This window comes from Corvus brachyrhynchos, unplaced genomic scaffold (genome assembly GCF_000691975.1).
Source record: "Corvus brachyrhynchos isolate BGI_N302 unplaced genomic scaffold, ASM69197v1 scaffold27, whole genome shotgun sequence".
Lineage (NCBI taxonomy): Eukaryota > Metazoa > Chordata > Aves > Passeriformes > Corvidae > Corvus > Corvus brachyrhynchos.
Genome location: NW_008239139.1, coordinates 661,409 through 674,525, shown reverse-complemented (window position 1 = coordinate 674,525; position 13,117 = coordinate 661,409). Strand labels below are relative to the sequence as shown.

Below are 13,117 nucleotides of genomic sequence, written 5' to 3'. Positions count from 1 at the left end.
AGGCTCTTCCACAGCCTCCCACCGCCCGTCACTGAGGTGTCCTCTCCTCCAGGGCCTGCTGGACTCCCAGGATGGAGCGTTTTCCCCAGGGAACAGACTGAAGGAGTGGTGTGGGCACAGCATTCCACTCCGAGGGCATGGAGCAGAGAAGTCTCCCATAGCTCTCAGACAGTGGGATCACAGGCTGCAGCCCTTCTCCTCTCAGCCCTGTAGCCTCACAAGACCCCAGCCCTCATGCCTCCTCCAGCACCTGTGGGTACTTTAGGGCACCTCCAAACACCTCCAGTTTACCTCCAGTCTGCCAGCGGTTGGGTGCCTGCCATGGACTCTGGGATGACGGTCGCGTGCTGGACAGAAGTGTGGGTGGCCACCCCGGTCAGCTGCTGCCAGGCGGGAGGGAGCAGGATCTGCTGAGTGCCACTGGGCCATGCTTGCTGTCAGACAGAGGGAAAGCAATTTCTTAACAAAAGGCATCAAGCACGGAACACAACTGATGGTCCATGCTCAGCTGGGGCCCCTAATAATGATCATGGTCATACTACATAGCTCTTACCACCTTTCAGTCACAGATGACAAACACTGTTAGGAAACCACAGCAAAAGCAGGAATAGTTATTAATATAGAGAATGCAAAGGAGGGGGCAAAAAAATCCCTGCCATACAAAGCAGCAGCTGTGTTTTAGGTTAAACTGGGAATGGAAGGGATCAAAACTTGTTGGCATTTCAACCCAAACATCAAATTTTTTAGCACCGTCTAATTTTGGATCCCTAGATCATCTTGGCACTACTGGCTCCATTGTTAATTTCCCCTTTCTACAGCCAGCTTACTTTCTCAAATAATGCACAGCTACACATTGCATGCCTGTCCTCTCCACGTGTTCTGCAGCTTTTACCCCCCCTCTTAGAGGGAGGAAAATCTCTGCCTGTGAGTTGAGCCATCATTCTGCTATGCAATCACCCCTCCAGCTGTGCTGCCACAGGCATGACTCAGGTTGTCCTGCTCCAGTGACTCCACACAAGTCAGATGGTTGTTTTTAGAACTTGGGAAACTTTCTTTGCTATGTGCTGCCTGAATGTGGCTCTGGCAGCTTTTCGCTGCTGGGCTGAGGAACTCAGGGGTATGAGCTGCAGCCCACCTTAGTCCTAACCTGCACTACTGTACTGGACCTGTGTTGTGTTATCTCACTGCTCTAAGGAGGCTAAATTTGAGGGGAGGCTTCCTCCAGGCATGCATTTATCCCCTTCCCTATCCTCACAAGGATCAAGGCTGCTATAGTGAGGCCTCTCAGCAACATCTGCAAAGGATGGAGAGTCACAAGGCTCCTGAGAGCCCTTCATCTAGGGAGCCACAACCATGGACTGGTGCTGCTTGGAGCAGGCAAAAGGACGAGGCAAAGGCACAAAAAGATCAGGGAGGAAAAAAGCCTTCTTATTATTCTCTTTTCTTTTTTTACCTCAGCTTTGCTTTAAAAGAGGAGACTAAACTACTGTTGCAGTCAATCCCAGGGGACTACCTGGATTTACTTGCAGACAAAACTGCTTCCTCCCTTTTCAGGAAGGGAATGGAACAAATCTAAGCTCCTTGTCCAACTGCAGTGCATAAATTTAGATGCAGTGTCAGGGCCTAGGCACAAATTCCTCACTTATTAGGTAAGGACCACTGAATCATTTAATCTGCAGATAAGACTTGTCTAGGCTGATCCACCAGCACAGTGTGCTGTGCTTACACATGGAAGGCTTGTGCTGGCAGCGGCAGCCCGGTCCCAGTTAGTGCATTACTACAAAATTTTGCTGGAGTGGTGGAGCAATGCTCTGGCCCTTGTCCTCAGGAGCTGGTAGGTCCCCTGGTGTGACCGAGCTCGTGCTCCGGATATAGAGCAGAAACAACTAATGGAATAACGTGTTTGTTTTGAAAGCCAGTGGCAGGATCTCTGTGGGAAGTGTTGTTGGGAAGGAGTTAAAAGGACAGAAAATCCAGAATCCAGGGTGTTATTCAAGGACAAGGGGACAGTTCTGGGTCACACCATGGAAGCCTGCCAGAAAACTGTACAGCTTTGCCTCTTTTGAGATCTGAAGCCGCAGTGAGGTATTAGTAAAGACAGGATCAGTCTCCTTTCACTGGCCTCTGTGCATACAGTATGTGGACCACACTTGCTTGAGAGGGTGAAAAGAGACCCAGAGAAGTTACAACCAAGTTACTTTAGCCACTGACCCTGCATCTTGCAGCCTGCTTGCTCTGTCTTGCACTGCCTAGCTCCATGCCACAGGCTGCAGACACACAGCTGCCAGAGATGATGCTCAAGCTCTGTCAGTGCCTCTGCCCTGGATCCCTTGTCCGGGACACCTGGTCTTGCACAAAATGCTCAGGAAGAACCCGATGCCACCTGCACTGAGATGCAGTAAGGCTTTACCAGCCACAGGCAACCTGAAGAGGGCAAGTACAGAAACCTGTGCCATGTGCTGGACAGGGGAGAAAGCCTGATGGCACTACACAGCTCTGGGAGAGCAAGGAGCAGCACCATGCCTGATCAGTGGGACAAATAAAGCAGGGGACAGACAGAAGTGGGCTCTGGAGGTGCTGCACTCTCTGCTGGGGCCAGTCCCTCTTGCAGTTGCAGCAGTCACACGGCCCAGGCTGAAGAGCATTAGATAAGCAGCTGTGCATGAGAGGAACAGCTCTCTGCTGGGAGAGAGACACGCAGCCGCCGAGATCAGATGTGACTACAATGCATCACAAAGAAGCTGTGTTTTTCCATTCAGAAAAACTGGAATTGGGTACAGATTTGTTTATCAGACCAGCTGCTCAGCCCGAACCGAGTGAGGCCCACGGACACCAGATGCCACCGGCATCAATCAGAGCGCCCTGCCATCAGAGACAGCTCGCATTTCTCATCGCGCGAGACAAACAGGCACAGCAACAGGCACACTGCCGCTCTTGGATTACATCAAAAATTAAAAATCTATGCAAGTGGCATGTTTCTGTTTTGCAGAAACAGCCAGAATTCCCCTTTGGAAGTGACAGCGAATGAAACGTCAGTAGAAAGTATGAAAGGAGGAGCCCATGAAGTGGGTGTTCAGAGGCAGCACTGCTATTGGTAACCTGTGGGCAGGAGGGTGCTCAGGAGGAGCTTTACTACCAAGCACTCCTCACTTGCATAGAGCCCAACGAGACCACCACGAGAAGAAAGAAGGAGCAGGAGGTACTGAGATCTTTCAGGACCCTGCTGTCTTTGAGATGCTTCAGATCCAACCCTCACCTCTTCAAGCTCCAAAGAACAGCACACCACAGGAGGCCTGGCAGAATGGTGGGGGCATGTAAAGCTCTGTGACCTCCTTTGCTCACTGCCTTGGCTGACTTCTTGCACAAGCAAGAGGTGCCAGCCACTGAGCCTGCACAGACTGCTCCTTGCTTTGCCATGGCTTTTGTTCCCCTGCCTCTTAGGCTCTCCTTTCCTACCAAACAAGGGAGGTGGCCCATGTCAGCTGTTAAAACAGGCTGCAGTAGAGACCGGTTTGATGTTTCAGACAGCTCTCTGACAAAGGCTCTGCTACTGGGAAGGGGCAGGGCACACTAGCTGATGGAAACCACACAAGCTGCAAGTTGCATTTTGATCTGTCTTCACCAGATAAGTGTGACTGGCAGCTGGCAAAAGAAGGCAATAGCACCAACAGTCTTACCCCAGCAGTGCAATGCACAGGCGTAAACCCTGAAGTCTGCTGGTACCTGACTGCATATGAACCTGCTGGCATGGAAGATCAAACAAGCCTGAGACAGAGACATGCCTTTGTAACTAGTAACTGGTCATCTTTTCCAGGTTGCACAACTTAGTCTTAAGTATAGTAGGGGCTTTTTTCCCCCTGTCTGGTATCAGCATGGCACCAGTCCAAAAACAGTCGGGGCAGATTCATTGAAGCCAGCACAAGGAGGAATGAACTGCTCCTCTGGTCTGAGGAGGTGGGGTACGCCTTGTGGATGTGCATGTGATCAGTAGCACCCATTCCTGTTTGGTTTTTTCTAGGAGGAACCATGCTTTTCCTGTGAGAACATTTCAGACAATTGTGCCAATAAGAACTGCTGACAAGGAGAGCTCCTTGAGTGTGGGGCTCTTGCCTCTGCCTCCTACATCTCTCTCATACCTCAAGAGCAGAGGTGCAGCTCATAAAACAGAACAGTGAAAACCTAAAGCATGAAAGATATTTATCAGCAGAATGGAATTCAATGCAACTCCTGGCTGCAAACTACCCCCAAGATTACAAGTTCAGGAGGATGCAAGAAGGTTATTGTTGGTCTCTTCTCAGCTGAGGCCTGACACTGCTTTCTCTGAGGCTTTCCCACTGATTCCAGTAGAAAAGCAGAAGGAAAGAAGGTTTTTCCAGTGGCTTTCACAACTCTGACATAGTCTTTGAGCAGAACAATGAGCTGGGGGAGATTTTGACATTTTAGAGAAAGCTGCAGATCCACGTGCAGCTGCCCAAGTCTCTGAACTGCACCACAGAAGGCCCTCAGAGAAAGCTTCTCTCCTCAGCCTCCAAGAGCTAAACACCACAGCAATTACCTGCTGAGCTCGGTGCCTTTAGAATTGCTTACCTGTGCGAGGAGTCCTGGCTGGATCTGAAGAGGCTGGGCCCCAGGAGCCTGAGTGACAATGGGAACGGCGTTCTCCATCCGAACCGAGTACCCAGCGTGCTTCGAAGGCGAGGCTTGTAACCCTGTTCCACCAGCACAAAAGGTACAGCATAAGCCACCAGCAGCATCGCCAAGAACAGGGGCTGGCTTTCAGAGATGCCTAAAGGCACTCACTGATGTCCACTTAAACTGCAGTGCTCAGACCCTCTGAATAATCAGCTGTCAGAGTGCCACATGTTCTACCCTGGCCCAAAGACGTCCATCAAATGTTCACAAACATGACATGGGTGTATAAGGGTGCAGAAAAGACATTTCCAAAGGCACTAAGGGACTAACTGAGTTCATATTTTTAGGGCACCTCAAATGCACAGGAAATATTTCAATACAGTGTGTACAGGGAGAAAAGGAAAAGAGGGGAGTGAATGGCTTTTCTTCCCCATATTCTCTGGTTTAACAAGAAATGCTCTTTGTCAGCCAAAACCCACTGCTATGTGAGGATGCTCTCTTTACACCGAAGTGGGATGGGGATCCAGAACTCCATACTCCCTCAGCCTTGATGGGGACAGGTGATCTTCTCTCGCACAGTTTCTTGGGACTCATATTTAAAAGGCCCTAGCACACCCCAAACTCCAATCACTACTGACTGAGCCCCACATGAGCCTAACTGAGCTGGAGGATGCTTCCCTCTCCAGCACCTCAGTGCATGGCACAGTCTGTGCTGCCTCCTCCACTTCAGAGCCTTCTCAAGGCAGCAAGCTGAAGATGGTGGCTTACATACTCCACTTCTGAAGTCAAACCCTTGAGATGCATTTTAACTACGCAGAAGAGGTCTAGCTAAACTTCTCTAGTTCAAAAGAGCTTTGGTAATCTTGCAGAATATTTAACAAGTGCCTGGAGACTAATGCACAGACAGGCTTGTAGAAATGAAGAGCAGAAGCTGCACCAGCTGAACCGAGGTCTGTTTAGACCACTTCCTACAGATACTTGGCTAGTTTTCCCAAATTGCTACAGCATGTCAAGTCAAGAGAAGGACAAGTGGTTAACACTGAGCATCTCCCAAGTTATCTGACAGTAGTACCTACCACTAGTATACACAGGCAGAGCTGTTTGCAGCAGGGCTGGAGCTAAGGGAATTGTCCTCATAAATGATCATGAGCATCTGTTATGGGGGAGAACCCTCATCTCCACCAGCACCACACTCCCTGTTGCATTACCCTCCTGAGTTCCCTTTTTAGCACTGAGAGTCACTGAGAAGTGACAGTATGACCCATTACACATGTACTGATTTACTGGTATTGTGTGGGAAAACTTTCAATTTACCTAAATATTTCAGAAGAGCCTTGAACTTTGCTCAGGGCAAAGGATGACAAGTCTCACATATTCTCCCCCAGCCCCTTCTCAGTATCTGCCCCATCGTTTTAGACCAGCTGCCTCCAACTCAGGATGTTAGAGGTGCCTGCAAGATCCTCTGCCAACGCAAACCCTTCCATCTGCAACAACCTCACTGCTCTGATTTACTAGGCCAGCCCTTTTTTCTGCCATGTGACCTGCACTGAGAAAGCTCATTTCCAACAAGATCTGGATAAAGCAGCAGGCCAAGACCTGGTGAGGCTGTCACTTACCTTGGAAGCCTGGTGGGCAGACGATGAGGGCTTGCTGTAAGGGGTCTGGCCGGGCACAGATCTGCGCTGTTCCCGTCTGCAGGGGCATGCTCCGCTGGGCCACCGCAGCCATGGACGCCGCTGAGGGCTGGTAGAGTGCAGATTGGTAATTTAGTATGGAGACCTCAGGGTTGGCTAAGGAAATAGTGGCACTGGAGGAGGTGGGAGCCAGGTTGGTGGTCTAAAGGAATGACGGGAATTAAAACAAAAAACAAACAAAAAATGAGGGAGATGGGTACGTTGGAAGAAGCAAAATCCAAAAAATAATAAAGTAAAATAGTGTAAGACGAAATAAAAACCAAACTAAAACAGCAAACAAGGGGTAGAACAGGACACTGAGGAGCAAAGAGACAAGGGCAGTGCTGGGGGAGGGATCACTGTCTGCCTGAGTAACCACAGCTGTACCATGCCCTGGGACCTCCAGCCACACGGTGCTGCTCAGAGACACAGCACATTCCCTACAGCAGAACTGCATCCCCATTTCTCACCCAACTGGCTCTGATTGGCAGCATGATGAAGATGGGCTCAGAAAATGTTGCTATCCATAAATTACACTGTTCACTCATCATGTACATAGTTCTGGAAGCTGCTCATATTTCTTAGGTAAAATAGACTCAGCACCTCCATGCCCTGTGAAATCTCATCCTGAGAGGGGAAATCCATTTCTGGCCTTTCCTCTTAGATACCTTGTATCTAAGATGGCACATGCCCCTTGAATTATGTTTGGAATTTGAAGTAATCAGAAGGCATAACAGGAGGTAACGCTAATACTTGCAAAGTCCAAACTTCACTTGACTGGTCTTTAAAATCTTTTGGAGCAGAAACTCCAGTAAGGGGATGTTTCAAAGCCAAAAAAATCAGCCCAGAGTTCCGCAAAAATCTAGAAATCTGAAGACTTTTTTTTAAAACTTGGACTGAGTCTAACAGTTGCAGGCAACTAAGCAGCTCTGCCACTGCTCTAAATATATGTTCTTAGCAAGCATGTCTAGGGAGCCAGACACTACCAGACCAGAGCCCATCCTTCCCCTCTGTCCAAACATGCCGGCAACACTGCTGGAGAAAGGTCAGACAACACTTTCTCATGGTGAGTGTATGAACCCAGGAGGAGGCTTTGATCAAGGTGCAGGAGAGAGCAGACTAAGCATTTTGCACTGCCCTGGTTGCCAGTGGACCCATGCTGCACTGCCACAGCCACAGCCATGAAGGATGTGACAAGAAAACATTTCTTCCTCCTCCCCATCCCCTCTCGGTGCAGGGGCTGTGAATTGCAATCTGCTCTCCTGTGCAACGCACTGAGCAGCAACCACGGCAGCTCCCACACTCGTAAGCTCAGAAGCCGTAACTGGAAGGAGGCGCTCCCCTGATATTGTGCAGAGACAGGAAACAAAAGAAAGCCAAGACGAGTGGTATGTTGAAGAGAATTGTGAAAGGCTTAGAGCTTGTTCAAATTAAAACACCCTTCCTAGAAATATTTCTACCAATTCCTCTAGGAACACTGGGGATACTGGTTCTGCTCACAACACACACCCCTTAGGAGAATTCAGAAATGACCATGGATCTCCCCAGCCAACAACTGATCTTAATGTCAAGTGAATTGCAAGGAAATGAAAGCAAGTCTGCCTTTTGTACAAGTAACTATGGTACAAACGGTGCCTCTGCCCTGCAGCTGGGGCCTAGGGGAGCATGTAGCATGCGTTTCTTTAGTCAGTATCTCAGAAACAGCTTAGAACAGGAACTGGTGTTTGTAACTAAAACCCTCTCACACTAAGTCATGACCTATCTCTGTCTGTACCTGCTTGAATTGTTTCAAAAGACCTTCTGTGATCACACGTATCAAGACCTGAGTGATGAAGTCTGGTTTTCTGACTGACACTGGAGCACCCTGCATGTCTACACAGACTCCTTTTGCTCTCTTGCTTTCCAAACACCATTTCCGCAATGCCACCTGCAATCTCTAGAGTGAATCTTGAGCAGGCTGTTCCCAAAAGGCTTCAAAGACAGCAGCTATTTCTTGAGCTTCAGTCTCCTAGAGTGCTCTCCCTGGAGAGCTTCCTTTCACTGCTGTGATACAGTACCACAGCAAACAACTTAGCCTGCTGGTCACATAAAATTTGTTAACACAGCACCCCCCAACCATGGGGCAAGTAAAACTAATACAAAGCATGATTATAAAGCCAGAGCCCCCAAAACTAGAATGCAATGTGTTCACAGTGGGGTCATATGCACATGGTCCCCACATCAACTGTGGCTCCTGAAGTAAAAGCAATGAGAGATAAGAGTAAACATTATCACTAAGCTCTTCTGTCCTGTTGATCAGTTACAGTGCTGTGTCTGTTACAGAGGGTTTAAATTCATTTTACTTCAATGTCAATTTGAAGAAGAGCTGTAAGATCACAAATACTTCTGCCTCACCCAGGGAGTGAAGTACTGCTTGCTGCATTAAGGGACTAATGAGCTTTTCCCCATAGCAACTTCCCAAGTAAGCAGGATTTATCACCCCAACAACAACAACATAAAAAACAAGGGCAACATTTCACCGTCACACAAAATGTCACAAGATTACTGCTTGCCTGAAGAAAAGAGAATGAGGAAAAGAGCAGAGGAAGGAGAGTAAAAAGGCACCATCTCTTGGTAGGCATGTTAAATGGGCTGCTACTTTGCTTTTCATCTTCTAGGCCCTCCTGACATAAATGTTTCAAGCATTGGCTGCTTGTGATTGATGCCCTCACCTGGTTGTGGACTGTGTTCAGCTGGTTGTTAAAAGTCATGGTCAGGTTGGTCGATGTACTTGGGGCTACGTGGGTGATGAATGGCGTCTTGCTCTGGTTCACCGTGTCGTACATATTCACCCGCCGCTTGCAAATCTCCATGTTCTGGAAGCAGGACTTGACACTGTGTGGGCAAAGGGGGGCAAGGAAGGCAGAGAAAATCAACCAAGCGACTCACACAGGTAACAGTTCATCACAGTGGCCCTGCAACAGGTCTCCATGGCAGGCTTAGCACTTTCTAGGCTCTTAAAGCCCTTTGCTATTTTATGCAGGTCTCTCTTAACCGGTGAGACTCAAATGAACCCTGCACTGAAGAAGGCCAAGACGAGAGCAGCTGCCGTGGGACTCCTGGGTGCTCCCACGGGCCCCTACACTGCAATACAAGTCACAGTTGCTCTCTAGGGGACAGGGCAAGAAATACAAAGTGGCTATATTAAAAGATTGAAAGAGACTGAGAGCAAGAAAGAAAGATACTGGGTTTTTTCTGATGATTGAGCCCCAGAGGAAAAGACAACTCATGCTTTTTGCCTCTGTGTAAGCATAAAGATAGTTTTACATGTATTTTGCAAGGAAGAATTTTACTGTTCTTGATCACTGAGACACCCCTAAAAAATCATCCTTGTTCCTTTTAAGAAGCAGTTCGCTGAGAGCTGAGTCCAGACAAGCAGCTAAAACATTGCCCCTGTCTGGCTAAATGCTTGTGCAGATGCTTATCTTGAAGCATGACATCTCCTCTTGCAGTCAATGGGACAATTCATATCAAAAAGTTATTCCAAAGCAAATTCCTCAATGCCCTGAGGGAATCTGGTTTTGAGGTTATCTCACACTGAGAACTGGATCTCTTGGGGAAATTATTACAGCTTCTTCCTCTACACTGACTTTCCCTTAAATGTTACTGATATAACAATGGAAATTTTGAGAAGTATCCTATTTTGTGCCCCAGTAAATGAGTGAAAATACTCTCTACATTGTTAGAGCACAGTAGGCACCCGGTACATGAAACTGTCTGTATTTCATTTTTATAATTACAATACCAAAGCATACAGAGGTTAAGAGACAACACCACAGTGAACCTGGGCAACAGTGTATTTTTAGTACAATCTCATTTTTTGACATGTAAAAACCAATACAGGTTTTCCACACTTCCACCACAATAACTGATTTTACAAATGCGAACTCAGAATCTGAAACACAACCTCAGAAAGTATAAGGGCATTTATTTTATTTCCATTATCCCAACACAGAGAAAGAGAAATTCCAAGAAGTGAAAATCAGCTGTATGCTGATCGTTTTGTAATGATCTAAGCTGCTGGAGGTAGGCAGTATATCTTCACACAATTTTTAAGAAACAAAATGTCCCTTCAAAAGCAACAACCTTATATAATCCCTAAGGTTGATCATGAAGAGGACCTAGATCTTTTTATCCCTGTCTTGTCTCTTACTCAAATGGTCACCTCTCTTTTCCTACAAGTAATATCTTGGTAACTGGATCTGGGCCATGAACACCTGCAGACAAGCCAGGCTCTGGACACTGTGCACAGCTGCCCATTATGTGCATTCACTAACAGAACTATACCTGTTGGTCACAGAACATCCAGCAAAATCAAACACTTGTCACAGAAATACAGAAGGCTATTGGATCACTTCTTTTCAGTCAAGTATGAATATAATTCCCCGTGCACAAAGAAGAAAGCACTGCGAAGAGTGTATGTTCTGTACACGTAGTGTGTGTTACCAAATGGTTTTATCTAACAAAGTGTAAGCTCTACAAATGCAATACCATGTTCTCTGGCTTCACTTTAAAAAAAGGTGGGGAAAAAACCCAGCAGGGACAAAGCAAAACAAACAGAAAGTCTGAGGAGTACTCAGCAATTTAAGAGCCAGGAAGTTAAATATGTGAAATGGGAAGCTAAGCTCGCTTTGCTGTCTGCTTGTATGAAAGCAGAACAGCCCCTCTTGTGCTGCTCAAACTTGCAGCCTCTCTGAAACGTGCCACAGCAGACATTCCTTCCAGAAGCTACAGCTTCCCTATACTCTCACTTTTTCTGCTGCCCAATTTATTTCCAAGAGAGATTACAGCTTCCTGCATCTTTCAAGGCTTTGAAGTTTCTATTCTCCAAACCACAGGTAATCACAGACAAAACTTTCATCCACTTGCCATGCTGGTTACAGCTTATGGCTCTCTTTGCCAGTCACCTCTTCCAGTGTGGAGGGGCTCGCAGGGTCACGCACCCGGCTGGCACGTATTTAGTATTCAGAGACGTGATGCTGAATTCTTTATTTGGGTAAAATTCTCATTGCTATTGGCTCCAATGGTATTTTCAATCTCTCTGGGCCTTTGCCTGAGCAGCCACAAGTGAGCACTTCAAAAATGAAGATGTGGTTATGGTCTGTTGCGTTAGTGGGAAGATCTCTGACGGCAATGCATTAGGTCACACATCTCTCGTATCTTACACAATCAGTTGCACAGTCAGAAGGGCTGTTGCAAATTAAAAGACTTTTGCCTATGATGCTCACTTAGTATTCTTACTGTCATTTTCTATTCATGAATGTTTTTTATATGAAACTTTACTTTCTTCCTGTTTAGCACAATCATCCCCCATCTTGTTTTCATTTATCACTTACTATCTATTTATAGGTAACAATGCTAAAAGACGGCTCTGCAGGCTAAGTCTGGGTCTACACAGATCGTGCACCCACCACCTTCTGGTAAGCAGCTGCTCTTATCTTGTGATAAATGTAACAAAAAGGCAGCTACAGCTCCTTCAAAGAGGGAAAGCTACCTTAAACAAACTCAAAATGCTGCAGCCACACATACAGGCAGGGGAACTGACACAGTTACCTGTTGCTCTGCAGCACAAAAACATACTCTGCAGCTCTTCAAGCAGCCCTCTTTAATTTTGCACCTGAGATTCTGACAGCCTTTAAAACGCTCATGCAAATGGCACCCAATGAAGTACAGGACTGTGCCAATAATTGTTCTCCTGTCAAGGGGAAGGGACAGCCTGTGAAAGCACCTTGAACTGCCAAGTGCTGTAGAGCTGGATGCTCAAAGCTAAGTGTCATGAAGGAAAACTCCCACTATGTGTCTACCTTCTCCACTAACGCCTGAGAAGCCTGTCCCTATGTGAACTGCACATGGGCAGTGGGCTGGGTGCAGGTATCCTACATCTCAGGCTGCTGTGCTCTGTAGTGCAGCCTTAGGAGAAGGGGCAGTCAGGCTTGAAGGAGTGACTTCTCCTCCTCTCCATCAGGCAGTGGAGCCAATCCCCATTCCACATGTGTCAGCTGAGGTCAGAGCGTGGTATTTAAGGTGACACAGGTGGACAACAATCAAGCTGAAAATCGAACTCTTTGTCCTGTTGCTTATGCTTGTAAAACAGCCTGCTGCAGAACAGCTCTTCCCTTAAAAAGCAAACAGCCCCAAGCTGACTCCTGGCATGATGGGAAGGTTCTGGGAGGAAGGGTTGACTCCCCACTGCAGATAAGGTTGATTACTCCAGTAACAATCAGGACTATATTACTTTGAAATAGACTGATACTTTCAGCACTAATTGCATAATTTCTTCTGCATTTTAATGCAAAAAAATGTAATTACTGAATATTTACATAATTAATGTAGCACACACTGCAGCGTTTTAAATGCCAAGCACCTACAACACAATTCTTGCAACCTTGAGTTGGCAATTGTCTTTTTTTTTAAACCAGGAAAAGATTAAAACTTAGGGATTAAACATCTTAACAAAGCCCCTCAGATACACTTGGTCTCCACCACAACCAGCTCTCCTCTTCACCCCTCAATTCAAAACCCAAGGGGAACAAAAGCCACGTACTGTGTGCTGTGAGGGAAGTCGAGCAAGTGCGTCATGGTGACAAAAGGGTGGCTCAGAGTTTCAATGGGTGTTATCCTCTTATCCGCGTCTATCGTCAACATCTTCTTCAATAGATCTATGAACTCCCGCCGGTCTGCCTTTTCCACCAACATATCGCTTCCTTCCAAATCCGTTGTCATGTTTACCTAAAGGAGAAGGGACGGGAGTGAGCGCCAAAGGGAAAGCGCAG

The 13,117-nt window shown here is 47.1% G+C and overlaps 1 protein-coding gene across 1 annotated transcript in view; it reads right to left on the bottom strand.

Annotated features, from left to right (window-relative positions):
- The window catches only part of HIPK2 (homeodomain interacting protein kinase 2), an 86,044-nt gene that overhangs the window by 16,779 nt on the left and 56,148 nt on the right, over positions 1 to 13,117 (bottom strand). Inside the window, exons 5-9 of the mRNA XM_017739962.1 lie at positions 12,889 to 13,073; positions 9,017 to 9,179; positions 6,249 to 6,468; positions 4,588 to 4,709; positions 291 to 434 (exon numbers count right to left, since the gene is read on the bottom strand). Of these exons, the coding sequence (XP_017595451.1) occupies positions 291 to 434; positions 4,588 to 4,709; positions 6,249 to 6,468; positions 9,017 to 9,179; positions 12,889 to 13,073 (834 nt within the window). The remainder of the gene's footprint in view (positions 1 to 290; positions 435 to 4,587; positions 4,710 to 6,248; positions 6,469 to 9,016; positions 9,180 to 12,888; positions 13,074 to 13,117) is intronic.